Genomic DNA, 14,927 nt, shown 5'->3' with positions numbered 1-14,927 from the left:
CAGCATCTGTATACGAAGTGCCTTACTTGCACTGGCCAAAATAAAATGAAAGGGTTTGCACTTTCAGAAGAATTAGATTATTCCAATCTATGTGCATTAACAGTTTTTGTATGTGTACAAGTAATTTCTCATTATGATTCAATTATATCATTTCCACATCCAATGCTTTCAATAGTTAAGAGACCCTCAGGCCATACTCACAGTAGACCCACTGAAATCAATTCTTACTTAAACCCAATGAGTTTACTTTGAGTAGCGTTGGATACCACCCTACTTTTCTAAAAAAGAATTTCACATCTTTTGGATGTTACAAACGTCTGGCACCATATGTACATACAATAAATTCTACCTAGGTGCCTAGTTCTAAGCTATTTCTTCTGATTTGATATTAAATTCATTTGTATTAGTGAGAATCACATAAGTAACAACTTAAGGGGAGTGGGGGTTTATGACAAGTGCTACCAATCTCAGAACTGCTCAATAATATTTAGAGCATTGCTTTATTAACTAAGTGTATTTTAATGAAGTTATTTTGGGCAATAAAATACTGTTCATTGAAAAATGTTTTGTATTTATGACAGGGTGGATTGATTTAAATCAAATCGATTTTAAAAACTATTTAAATCACTAGTCAGTAAGTCTTGATTTAAATGATTTTTTTTTTAATAGAAAGACTCATTCTTGCTGGTATAATCTTAATATTTACAACCAGATGAAGGTTACATTTTTGGAATAATAAATTTTCAGAGCAGTTTTTACAGTTATATCAAAAATTACTGATTTGGTTATACTATTAGGAATACATTGACAGATAATTATGAAATTATTGTGAGGTTTAATAAGTTAACTGTTTATATTTGGACAACTTTTCTGCTGTACTTTATTAGAAGGAGAAAAATAATCATTTCCTTAATAACAATTTAAACAATTTATTTAACTAAAACAATAACATTATAGCATATGTATTCATGTTTGTTAACTGATGTGGTTAAACGATTAAAAAAAAATTTAGACTGGGTTTTAGCACACATGAAAAACTTAAAACAAATCCTTATTTCCTGATGAATAGCCTTTGGACTATAATGTAACTTAAATAGAAAACTATCTTTAGGAAAAAAAATTCTCCAAAAGCATTTTATTAAAAAAATCCAATTTAAATTTAAAAAATCTAATTTAAATTTTTTAAAAATCCAATTTTTTATTTTTTTGAAAATAATTGCTTTTTATTCACCCTGATTTATGATACTTTATATAAAACCATTTTCATAATAACATACAAGTATATATTTTCCTTTCAGTGTTATAACTGAAATGTGTATGAATTCTTCGGTAGTTTATTATTTTTTAAAAATATATTTTGTTTATTTGTATTTAAGGAGAGAATAAGTTTCTCGTAATCCAATCCAACCAGATCATTTAACTTATTTAGAAATGTTTTTGAGATTTTATTTTATCTTAATACAACTCTGTTGTGTAACATTTTAAGTAAAATCTAGTTACAATGTTTTTGTTTCCCACCGTCACAAAATAAGACACCTTCTTTGCTGCCCCAGGACCTCAAAATACCAACTGGCTCCAGTTTTGATAAAGTGAAGGTGATACCAAGCCTTTGATGAGTTCTAAGCAGAACTAGATTGTAATCCTTTCCTGGTTAAAAAAGGCTCTCAAGTTAACCACACAGATAACAAATGTGTGATTCTTTCAGTACCAGTTCTCTTATGTTTTCTATTCTACAGACCCTTTGGGAAGTAAACAAATCAAAAAGATGAAAGTTCGAGGCCCTTAAAGTGTGACAATGAATCGACATAACCAATCAGAAAACTAGCAAAAAGACCTCTCTATTAAGCTACCATTCTCTAAATGGTTTATTAAAGGCTAAGGCATTATAAAAACATTAAGGCATTATAATCTAAGGCATTATAAAAACATTAAACATGTCATCTAATGGCCGTATTTTATTACTATATTCTGCAATGCCGTGGCTGTTACAAGCATATATCAAAAGCCCATTAGATGTTGCACAAAACAAAAATAGTGGAAACCTAGTGTCATTCTGGGTCTACCAACTATCAAAAACACAGACAAATTAAAACTCTGCCTCGTGAAACATAGTAAATGCAGCCCAACCACTGGGAAAATCATTCTGGAAACGGATCAGGGTTTCCAGGCATAATGGTCTCACAAATCTAGGTCCTACTGCTCCTTTCAAAGAAGGTGTATCATTCACCTGTCCCATGCACCTTATTATGAAAAAGGTCACACAAATATTTCATTTCTCAGTCGTGCACCTACATTACTTTCCCATTGGTTGCAATTCATTCTGTGCAAACTAGTCATATGTTACAGTTGCCTAAAGTCACCACTAATACATGAAAAAGTATTTGTGCAAACAAGCCATGCAAGTCAATGGTTGTGTTTGGTTATCACAATAAACACAGAGTATTGGTTATTAAACTGGATTGTTTTAACAGCCATGGGTTCAAAGCCATGTCCTAAACCTGGCTAATCTAAAACCAAAGCAGAAGTTTCTGATCTCCTAGTGGAGTGGGGAAGCTCTTGTGGTGTGTGTGTGTGTGTGTGTGTGTGTGTGTGTGTAGGTTATTCTCATAACTGTAAACCATGAATTAACATTATGTCAGAATGCAAATAATATCCAGCAGAAATGAAGTTCAACAACCCAGTGCAGATAGTATGAGGGAAAGGAATATTTCATCTAATACAATGCATTTCTGACTCTTTATTCATCACACAATTTACACGCATTAGCATTTCCATAATTTGTCCACGCTTCTCATATAACTGGCTGCTACGGTAGGGCATTCACATTATTGTGAGGCAGAGAGAAAATAGGCAAATTAATCAACTGCAGTGACTATGGTAGGGAACACATGGTTCACTCAATTCAGAAGCCTGATAATGGGCATGTTTATTGTTTTTAAAATATTGTACATCCTTCCTCCCTAAGAGCCGTGTACATTAAAAACAATATGAAACAAAGACAAGTTATAGAAAACAGTAAAACTCACAGCAGCCCCCCAAAATTAAGAGGTCTCAAAACCTTTATTAAAATGAAATGTTTTAACTGTCCTATTGAACACAAGCAGTGAAGGATCCATAGAGAGGAATGGGTCAGTGGCTTTGGCTGATAACCAGGAGGTTGGTGGTTTGTGCCCACCAAGGGATGGCTGTGGGAGGAATTTCTGCATCGCAGAGGGTTAGACTAGATGATCCTTGGGGTCTCTTCCAACTCACAATTCTAGGATTCTATCTCATGAAGAAGAGTGTTTCAGAGGGCAGGAACGACCACAGAAAATGCCCTTTTGTGCATTGTCATGTGGGGTGGAGCAAAAAATATTTTTGGAAGGATTTAGACACAGAATCTGGCTTTTCTGACCCAATCAAGTATTGGATCACGTCTTGAATACAAAAGTTTATGTCAGAACCTCTCATGCATTTTTGTGTTTTTTAAAAAACCTGGATAATTATATGCAAAATTATACATCTATTATATATCTAGTATATAAAAGAAGCACCATTTTGTCCTATATAAGTACAGTATTAAAACACAAGTATTATTCCGTTATATGCATTGCTGCATGTATCTCTTTTATGTGAGCACTACCATAAGAAACCTGGAATGTATATGCATATAATATTATGCATATAAAATGCTAGAATGTTTCTATTTTTAGCAGGGCTGGTTTTTTAAAAAAAATTGCTTGTCACTGAGATCAAGGAGCAAGGCAGGAATTAAGGGGGGAAATAATCTCTCTGGATAAGGTCGACATAAAGATTTTCAGAAAATTCCATCCCTAATTGTTGTCTTAGGAATAGCTGAAGGGACAGTGAAAAAGGCATATGTGGAAGGTCTCGATTCTCAGCAGGATTGTATGGAAGAAGATGGTATTTCAGATAACCTTGTCCTTAGGGCTTTATTGGTCAACCAGAACTCTGACTTGTGCTGGGAGACAAATGGGCAGCCAATGCAGAATGCAGTTGGGTAACATAAGCACTATATCTCACCTGCATAAGAAACCTGCTGGCAGCATTCTGATCCAACTGTTCAGAATGTTCTGAATGGTCTTCAAAGGTAGCCCTATATTCAGCATGTTAAAATAATCAAGACAAGATGGCGTGGATCATCACAGCCAAATTTTAAGTTTTCAAAAAAGTATGTGGATGGCACAGAAATCTTATTCATGGAAAGATGGTTCTTTAGCATACATAATTTTTATTGATTTTAAACCATAACAAACAAAAATAAAAAGATTTACATCTTGTTATCACAAATTTCTTTCTTTAAGACTTCCTTCAGCTTCCCCACAAATCATCCGTGCCCTTATTTGAAAAGTTTACACAAATCCTAGTTTATATTGACATTATTTTCTCTTTTCTTCCTTTTCTCTTTAGACAATATTCCTACTTTTTCACAGAGCCTTTTTAAACCCAACTAGCATTATCTGACCTTCACTTATGTTGTCCAGATATTCCACAAATTTCCCCCAGTCATCAATGAACCTTTGGTCTTTTATATATCTAATTTTCCCCGTCAATCTGTCCATCTCCGCGTAGTCTAACAATTTTGTTCTCCATTCCTCAACCGTCGGTATGTTCTGTTGTTTCCAATTTTGAGCTAGTAGGACTCTTTCGGCCGTTGTTGCATATTGAAAAAATTTACCGTCATTATTCTTTATATCCCTTCCTGCTAGTCCTAACAGGAAAGCCTCCGGTTTTTTTTCAAAGGTTTTTTCTTAATATACTCTTCATTTCATTATATACGCTTTCCCAAAAACCCTTAACCTTTCTGCATTCCCACCACATGTGGAAGAAGGATCCCTCTTTTCCCCTGCATTTCCAGCATTTGTTACAAGTTTTATACATTTTTGCTAATTTTGCAGGAGTTATATACCATCGGTAAAACATCTTCATGAGGTTCTCCTTTTAACGTTATGCAGGCTGTAAATTTAAGGTTTTTTCCCCAAAGTTTCTCCCACTCTTCATAGTATATGTTGTGACCGATGTCCCTAGCCCAGTGAATCATCACCGACTTCACTTCCTCGTCTATCAAATTTCACTCTAATAGTTGATTGTACATTTTAGATAGGATTTTATAGTCATTGTTTATTATTTCGGTCTGGAATTTAGAATCTTTATCCGCATATCCTCTCTCTTTAATATCTTGCTTAAACATTTCATTTATTTGGAAGTAGTGTAGCCAATCAAATACTTTTTCTTTAACCTGGTCATACGGTTTCATTTTCCATGTCCCCCCTACTTTAATTAACAGTTGTTCATAGGTTATCCAATCACCTCTCATATTTACCTTTTTCACACTCATAGCTTCTAATGGGGATAGCCAGTGTGGTACTTTAGGTTCTAATAGAAATCTATTCCTCTCCCATACTTCGATCAGAGGGCCTCTAAAGATGTGGGTTTCAAAACCCTTGTGGATTTTCCTCTTTTCATGCCATAAATATGCATGCCATCCTACTCTATTGTCAAATCCCTCCAGATCTAGCAGTTCCTTATTTTCCAATTTTATCCACGTTTTCAACCAGCAAAGGCACGATGCCTCGTAATATAATTTCAAGTCTGGCAGGGCAAATCCCCCCCTTCCTTTAGCTTCTGTTAAGAGTTTAAACTTAATTCTTGGTTTTTTGCCCTGCCAGACATATTTTGAGATCTCTCTTTGCCACTCTTTAAATATCTTGGTGCCCTTAATTATCAGTATATTCTGAAACAAAAATAACATTCTCGGGAGCACATTCATCTTGATTAAGGCTATCCTACCCCAGAATGACAATCTCAACTTCCCCTACCTCTCGAGGTCCTTCCTTATCTCTTTCCATACCAGCTCATAGTTGTTCTTAAATAGATATATATTTTTCGGGGTTATCCATATTCCTAAGTATTTCACCTTTTTGGCCACCTCTATTTCTGTTTGTTGTTGCATTTCCTCGATTGCCTTCGAGTCCATATTCTTCACCATTATTTTAGTCTTTCTTTTATTTAATTTGAAGCCAGCCACCTTACCGAATCATTCAAATTCTTCCAGTATCTCTTTTGTTGAGCTCATCGGATCTTCTGTTGTTATTACTAAGTCGTCTGCGAACGCCTTGACTTTATATTCGTTTTGACCAATTGTAATCCCTTTTATCTTCTTGTTTTGTCTTATTGAATTCAAAAGTACTTCCAATACTATTATAAACAACAACGGAGAAAGTGGGCAACCCTGTCTCGTTCCTTTCGCTATCATTATTTCTTCTGACACCACGTTATTTATAATCAGTTTTGCCTTTTGCTCCGTATAAATTGCCTTTATTCCATTGAAACATTCCGGGCCGACCTCCATGTATTCTAACTGTTTTAGTAAAAAATCCCAAATTATATTATCGAATGCTTTCTCTGCATCCACGAACATCAATATAGCTTGCTTTTCACTCCTGGCCGACAGATATTCTATAGTGTTTATTATATTTCTAATATTGTCTTTCATTTGCCTGCCAGGCAGAAAGCCCGCTTGATCTCATGGAAAGATGGTTCTAGCCATGTTCAATATTTGAAAAACCAGGTCTAAGACTCAGTCCAAAATTACCCCAAATAGCATGTCCCTTCAATGCCAATGAACCTCCAAACCAAGATCCTGCCTACTGATCAAAATAACTAGCTTTGGTTTCTGTTTGTTAGCCCTTATCCAGCCCATCATGGACATCAAATACTGGATTGCCTCTTTGCAATCTTAGATTTCATATTATTCATTGTTGTTGCTTGGGAAGATTGGCTTGAGAATGTGTAGATAACTAAATCTCAGAGCAGGAGAGGCCTTGGTAGAATTCACTCCTTTCCCCTCACTCAGAGATGCAGAATAAGCCGAGATCATTTTTTATAGTTAATGCAGGCTACATAAACTGGGTTGGTTTTTTCCTTGGTGCACCAGGATTTGGCTCTATTTTAAGTACAGTCTGCCAGGGCAGCCAGACAGTAAGTTTATAATATGACAAAATTTCAGTCTTCTCTTACAGGTCCCCATTTCAGCAGTGACTCATGCAGTGGTGGCCTTTCATACTGCAGTACTCTCCAGAGGCACTTCCAATGTACATGTTCTAAAAATACTGCTAGAAAATGACCAAATATTTGATTCCCCCCCTTTTCTATATTTGGGTCTGAGATGCATGAATGACAGATTCCCGAACCTGTGTGTCTGACCACCCACTCACACAAATGGCAGCTGCTGTGATTTTCTTGTAGTTTCCCTATCCTTGCTAAAGAAAAAAAATGAAGTTCCTAGAGGATCTAGGTCTAAGGGTGTATATTTCCAGAGTTCAGTCTAATTGACCATATACTCAATTAGAAAGGTTACTAATCTAATTCACTGCAAGCAATGAGATTGATCAGCTTCACATACCATTAAGACTTAACTCAATTTAAAAATGTATTTTTCAAGGTGATGGGTCCCTCACCCCTGCTTAGGCCTGTCTAGAAAAGCATGCAAGTTGTAAACCGTGTGTATGGTTCCAGTCTCAAGAGAAAACACCAACTAAAATACATCCCCACCCCTAATTCTGTGCTTTAGTTCAACTCTCATATGCAAATACTAAATCAGCACTGGTTCAGTCCAAGGTGAGATGTCTTCCAAAATTTTGTGATGCATGAATTCACTGAACAAAACCAAAATAGACATCTGCAGATGAACAGTTTTACCTGGAATCTGTAAAGTACAGGAGAATTGACACATTGTTAAGATTTCTTGCAGGGAAATAGCCCAGGATCGACTCTCCAGAAGGGGAATTCCTAAGGGGAATATTGACTGTTACGAGACCTTCCCAGCCAGCCCACTTGATTGTACTTTTCTTTAGCAACCTATTTAAGGAAACCAGGAGTCTCTGAATATCATTGTATTAAAACATCCTGCTCAACTCCTAAATGATTCAACATCTACTTTGGTGCAGACATGCTTGCAATTGCCATCACAATACCACAAAACAGTACGTACACATTATCTCTCACTAAAAAGGCTGTAGAGGGGTAAGTAAAACAGTATGGGGACATACACCATTCCTGGAAAACATAGCCTTGTCAGAGGGCAGAAAAGTAGTCACTATTGTTGCGGATGAATCCATGAATCATGGCCCAAGGTGGTGATGGTGTTTAAAGTCATTGTGCTTGCTTCAGATGTTGCAGAGGAGGTGCATCTTCATATGACCAGAGCAGGTTTTCATTTCCCACTCACCCATTCATTCATTCATTCCATTCAAAAATCATGAAGTTTGATGGCATGATTGTGACTTGGGCCACTGTATGCCCAAGTGAAAGCAATTTTGTGATCGGCAAAATCATTCTTTACAAGGAATAAAGATGGTGAACTAAAACCAAAACAAAACCCACTGCTTTGTTTTACAGTATTTTTAAATAACAAGTTTGATATTTAAAAGTCTTGCTGATTTCAAGGAAACGTTAAACTCCTGCTTAAATCTCTCTCGCTGAAATCAAGTCTGGCAAGGTTGGGCCTATGGTATATAAAACGTGGTTCAAACCCGAATTGAGCGACACATGAAGGATTTTCAATGCCAAATTTCCAGCTGAAGCGGAGATTCTGAAAAACAAGCTTTCACCTATTATGCCAGCGCCTCTTTGTGAGATAGATGCTTAAGTATTGCATCAGGCCGCTTGGCTTAAATGAAGAGACACCAGTACAACTCGCCGCTCGCATTCAGCCGAAGAAAGGAAAGCGGCGCGGGCGAAGACAGGCCTCTCCTCGGTGCGAGTCTGGCCCTTCTGCGCGGGAGCGAGCGGAGGCCTGTTGCACGCCAGCGGCGGGCTTTTTTGCCCGGCCCGAAGTGGAGCCGGGCAGGAAGCAGAAAGTGCCTGCAGATGCTGCCCCCACTTCAAAGGGCGCCAGGAGCCCCCGCTTCCCAGCCCCCGAAGCTGAGGACAATGGAAGCCGCAGGGCGCCCCGCTGCACGCAGGGCCGCTGCCTATCTGCATGACAAAGGGGGCACGCTTGTAAATTCGCCCTGGGCTTGAGGGAGGCGCTCGCAGGCCCTTTCATGAACCAGCTCCTGGTCTTGGCCGCCTTTGAACTGGGCAGCGCCGCGGGGTCTTTCCCCGATATGTTCATTTGCGTTTCCCTGGGGAGAGACTTCCACTTTCCCACCCGGCAGCAAGCCCAGCCCTTTAAAATCCCGACCCCGCGCAGAGTTCAAGAGTTCAGCGCCATCACGAAGCCGGCTACTGGAGAGCTCCCGGGTGGGCGCGAACACGCGAGGGGGACGAAAAGCTCCTCTCGAGGGGAGGCCCGGCTCCCGGCAAGGCAATATAGGCAACGAGGGGGAATTATGGACTTGGCGGGAAAGTTCGCTCGCGCCCTTTTCCCCTCATAGAAACGCAGGGAAGAGATTTAAAAATCCATTCGTTTCAGCGGCTCTACTCGGAGTATGGCTAACGCTGGATGAGAACCAAAGTCCATCCGTCACGTTCCAGCGTTGGGTTAGCACTTGGACGGCCAGGGTCCAGATCCTTGCTCAGCCGTGAAACTTACTGCGTGGCGCTCAGCCTAACTTACCTCGCAGGGTTGTAGCGAGGATGAAACTGGATGGAAGAGAACCAGCCAAGTATGTCACATACATACATGTGGTGCATTGCTTGACCACGCCACATACATAATTCCCACCTGTAAAAAAAAAAAAGTACCCCAGAATTTATAATTTTACATCCCATTTTTTCGCTGTGAGTCAAGTTGGATTTGTGACATTTTGAAACACCAAATCATGTTTTAAAAGGAAACTGAGTCACAAGCATGCAGTGAGGAGAATGTCAGATTTGGACAGCGGAGATCCAATACCCAGCCATGAGGTTTGCTCTGGGACCTACCACACACAGCTGTTGGTGAGGATAGTTAAATTATTATGTAATCTATTGTCAACAGGTATCTATATTCTTGTCCGTTCCCCACCTTTTTTCACTTTTAATTCCTTTTAACACTGAATGCAAGTTTGCATTTAATTGTACATTTTGTAATTCTGCAGAAGTTCTATTTATTTTGATAAATTACACAGTTACAAATCTTTGTTTGCCCAATCATCAGCAGAAAGGTTAAAACGATAGGCTACTCCTATTATAGCTGTCATGTGGACATAAACACTATAAAGAGATGACCTGTCCTCCACCCCACCCACACAAGTACGGCCTCTGTAAAACTACATACTATGTGAAATCAGTTCATTTGATTGCAAACCATGCTTCACGTTTCTTTAAAAATACTCCCAGTGTAACTCTATTTGATCTTGACTACTCACATAAGTCCAATTTACTTCAATAGAGCTTATTTCTAGGTAAGTGATGAAGAGTTGCTGCTTTAACAGCATTAGAAGAACACTTTGCACATGATGAAATGCATTCTGGTCTGTGAAAGCTTTACGTCACAATAAATGTGTTAGTTATACCCAATTTATTGTCACATAAGCAGTCACACTTCAAAAAGAGCCACTGAACTCTTTATTATTTTAACTTCTTATGGTGATATTAAGTAGCTGATTCTTGTACAACACCTATTTTTCACAGAAAACTACATAGTTCTACCCACAATCCTACCCTACCCTACAGATCCATCATTCTCACATACTCTTGCCTTAAATAAGAACATATAAATAACACTCAGTGGTTTCATACTTGCACTCACTAAAATGGATTAGAGTACAAACACAAGAATTGAAAGGTGGGAATCTACCTTTTTACCACTCTGATTATGAATAAAACAATATGATTACAGACAGTATTAAAGAGTAACTAATCTGTGTTAAGTGATCTTGACTATGTGCAGATGCCTATGTATGCACTCACCACACACACATATGTACAGAATCTCCACAAAAACAAAGCATATCTCAGATCCAGTGGAACTCTCCTTTCATACATAGGTGTAAGCCATCCTTGCAAAACATCGAATTCTTCAATACAATCATACAAAAATATCTTTTCATTCTTCTTTGCATACTAAACCATCACATAAAGCAAATCCATCACCCAGTTTAGTAGTTCCATATTATTTGTCAACAGATCAGCCCAAACCCAAATGAGTGATCCGACAGTTTCTCATTTAAAGAAGAGATGGTGGTCATCAAGACTGTGGCCATGCCCATGTCCTATAATGATCCAAAATTTGATTAGACACCATGTGGAATATTGATTTTTCCGGACAAATACATGAGTGCATCTTTGAGGCTGTGCTTAAGCAGAGCCACTTCGCATCTTATGTGAAACAATTGTTTATATTTTAAAAGGTATATGTAGCAGAAAATTGGAACATGGACACTTTTTTGTCAGTGTACACAGACTGCAATTCAATATAAACTTACTAGAAGTGAGTGTTATTGAACATAGTGGAACATTCTTATAATACTGCATTGCTAGCAAGTATATACTAAAAACAAAGTGTGATGTGCCCCACAAACAAGAGAGCTCATAAGCACAGCAGCTCCTTGATTAATTAACACAAGCCCCCGCAAATGGGGCATACTTTCCCCAAGATGCCACCTTTATTATTTCTTATTTTAAAACAGAAACACATAAGATGACCCTTGAAATGTAAAATAATGTTGACAAAGTAAGAAGATTGCCCACCCCCTTGCTAGTTTAATAATAAATGGGTAACTAACGCATCCAAATACGTATATTAACCCCTTCCCCACAATTGGACCTTTTTCAAAGGGTCTACCAAAATAAAACAAAAATTATTTCCAAGTTACCAAAATATTTGCAATCAAAATATTTGCAATCAACATATTGCAATTTCCAGGTTACCAAACTATTTGCAATCAACATAGATTGCTTTATCCACCAGAGTTGTCTCTCAGCATAATATTTACCTGCAGAGGCTGTCAGTAATCTAGACTGAGAAAATCTCAGTTTACTACAGGCTTACTAGATGAGAGAAAAATTAACTTGTGACTCAGTGCTAGAATCTGAGTGAAGTGTTTGACAATGATACTGAAAAAGTCGACAGTTAAAGGTAGCTTATTTGAAAGTTCTAGCCATCCATTTTATAGCAAACACATACATACACAGCCATCAGCCCAAACCATAAACTATATGTTATTAATGTTACATACTATCTTCATCCCATCTTATGTTCTTAGAAATCCTCCATTGCACCCACTCCTCAGACCTATAACCTTTATAATTTTGGCTATAACGTTTACAGAAAAAGAAGTCATACGTCCAGGTAAATCTCTTTAGTCATAATCAATGTGATTAACATATAGTATGGATCATACACACACTAGCTAAGATCCACATTTAAGCGCCCTTAACTCTGTGCTGAGTTGTGACCATTGTCTTGGATATATGAAGCAAACTCGTATTGAGGCCATTTGTCCATCTGCCCCAGGATTGCCTACTCTGACTGGCAGAGGCTCCCACTAGGTGCCACTTCTTTTGGCCAGAGATGCTAGGGATTGAACCTGGCACCTTTTGCATGCAAAGCACCAAGTTATAGACTCTCTCACCAATCACACCTCGCTGACAGACAAATCTACATGTACAGTATGAAGGTTATGCATGCCAACCGCATATACTCTGCAGGTTTAACTGCTAAGTGTAGAGTCTGAAATGGCCCTGGGTTTGCAGCCAACCTCTCAAGCACCCTTTCATGTTAAAATGCCGCTTGACCACAAATTCTTGTGTCTACAAGTTGATGGGCGAAAGATAATGAAGAGTAAACCTTATAAAGTTGACAGCTCAGTCCTACTAACCAGCAACGGAAACTAGTGTGGGGCTTGCTGAGCGAAAAAAGGAAAGGCAGAGAAACAGCAGAAGTTGGTCTCCTGCGTGACCTAAGCGAGCCCTCTCCCCAAGAGCAAGGAGGAGGACAGAAACGGAGACGGTTCCTTACCATTGCCGCTGTTGGTGGGGACGGGGCGCCTCATCCACTCATAAGGCGTGCGCCTTTGCGCATTTGGCGAGAGCTGGGGCAGCGAGCTGCTCATAGGCGGAGGCAGCAGTCCAGAGCCCGGTGGCTGAATTGGACTGAAATCAGGGGGGCTGTATCCGAGCTGCCCCGGGTTGGCGACAGAAGAAGGGGCTCCTGCCCCATAGGAGTGCCAGTCCTCTTTAGTGGGGGTGTAGGGAGAGCCCCAGGCGCCCGCGGGTTGCCCATGGTGAGGATCGCTGTTAATCCCTGGCACGTGGTGGTAGCTGGCAAACTCCGAGTACTGAGGGGGCACCGGCACGTAATTCTGAGGGCTGAGGTTCAGGCTGGGGTGCCTGACCGGGTTGGGGTACATGTTGGTGGCGTCCTTATCCAACAGGTATCCCACATACATCATCCCCAAGTGGCCCTGCGCGCATAATGTGTGCGCCCTGTGCCGCAGCCGCCTCTTCCCAGGCCTGCCCTTGCTGATCACTCGCAGCTTCTTCCTGATTAGCTGCTCACCTGAACGTCTTGGTCAGTGGTGTGGTTTGGTTTCTTTTTTCTTTTCCTCCCTTCACTTCCCCACTTTGCAAAGGCACCTCCCTGAGGAAAGGCTTTTTATTGGGCCAAGCTCCCGGAGCATTTGCATTGAAAGGCAGGTTTGCATTTCAAAGTGCAGGAATCAAAGGGAAGCCACTGGGTACAAATTACTCAGCAGATAGAAATGACGGGGTGGGGGAGAGGAAAGGCCCCGACAGAGGAGGTTATGCTTAGATGGTAAGGAAGGCCTGAGAAGTTCCCAGAGAATACAAAGAAATCCAGGCACAAAAGGGGTCATCAGGTAAAGGGCCCAGGAAGAAAACGGGGAGGGGGGAGGGAGAGGTGGTATTTCCATGGGTTTTCCCAGGCAGTGGGCAGGTAGTCGGTGTCATTTAGTTACCAGACCGGCAACCTGGCATCTCCACCACTTGGAGCACCTGATTAAAAGGAGACTTACAAAAAATGGAAAGGGGTTTTTTGTCTGTTCGTTTTGCATTTTAGTTTCTTAAGGTCAGCTCTGTGGAAGCAATGGTGTTTATCATGTAAGAAAAGCATAGTTTTCGTGCAAAAAAAGGACACCGATTCCACTTTTTTAATCCCTCTGAGACCCCGAAGCCACATAGCCATGCTGGAGTGGTCTTTCTAATAATCCCATCCCAACCATTTTAGGTTGTACATAGGCTGCCAGACATCTGAGAATGCATTAACGGGACATCCCAGAAAGCTGGGCCTAATATTTTCCTGGCGATATTGGGCGGGGGAAGCTTTACTTTTATAAATATTAACGTCATAATCGGGTGAGTCTACGTTTTCTTGAAAGGTTCAGTTTTCACAGCTTCCTGTTTCAAATGAGCGTAACACACACGCAGATTTCTCCACTTTGAAGAACGCATCATCATCATCATCATTAAAATATTCAAGTAGAATCAACTGCATCCATTCAGAAGAAGATTTTAATAAGAAAGAAAAAAAACACCGGTCTTTTAAAATCACCACCACCACCATCATCATTGGACAACCGTTTTTCCTGGTTGTCGGAAGTGTGCAAAGAATGACAGGCAGCAGCGCTGAGCTTGTTAAAAGACGACGTGCTCTTCCAGTGGATCTCTCCAATAAACACCTCGATGAATATTAAGAAAGGCAGCTGTGAATAATTCGAAACGCTAATCCTTATTTTACTACACCTTTGAGAGGAGCTGGGTTTTTTTCATTTAAATTTTCGAAAAACAGAGAAATCAAGTAGGGAAGCTGGAGGAGGAAGGAAGAGAGAAAGCAAGAGCTTATTTATCTTCGGGTGACGCTCCTCTCTGATGTGAGGTCGTAATACTACTAATTGGCAGGAACGCTTTCCAAAACTAGCTTTTATGTTTACGTGTCTATTCGAAATATTTGCTGCCCGCTCTTCACTCAGCAGTCGATTTAGGACGTTTATTACATTTTATTACATTTCCATTACAGTTCTCTTCCGCCCTTCCTCCTG

The 14,927-nt window shown here is 39.7% G+C and overlaps 1 protein-coding gene across 1 annotated transcript in view; it reads right to left on the bottom strand.

Moving 5' to 3' along the window:
• The window catches only part of CDX1 (caudal type homeobox 1), a 32,339-nt gene extending 18,869 nt beyond the window's left edge, over positions 1–13,470 (bottom strand). The window contains exon 1 of the mRNA XM_083728708.1: positions 12,890–13,470. Coding sequence (XP_083584834.1) covers positions 12,890–13,322 — 433 coding nt within the window. The 5' untranslated portion in view covers positions 13,323–13,470. The remainder of the gene's footprint in view (positions 1–12,889) is intronic.
• Between the last annotated feature and the right edge of the window lie 1,457 nt (positions 13,471–14,927).

The sequence above is a fragment of the Podarcis gaigeae genome, assembly GCF_964106915.1.
Source record: "Podarcis gaigeae genome assembly, chromosome: 2".
NCBI lineage: Eukaryota > Metazoa > Chordata > Lepidosauria > Squamata > Lacertidae > Podarcis > Podarcis gaigeae.
Note: the sequence above shows the minus strand (reverse complement) of the source record. Positions and strands in the feature narration are given on the sequence as shown.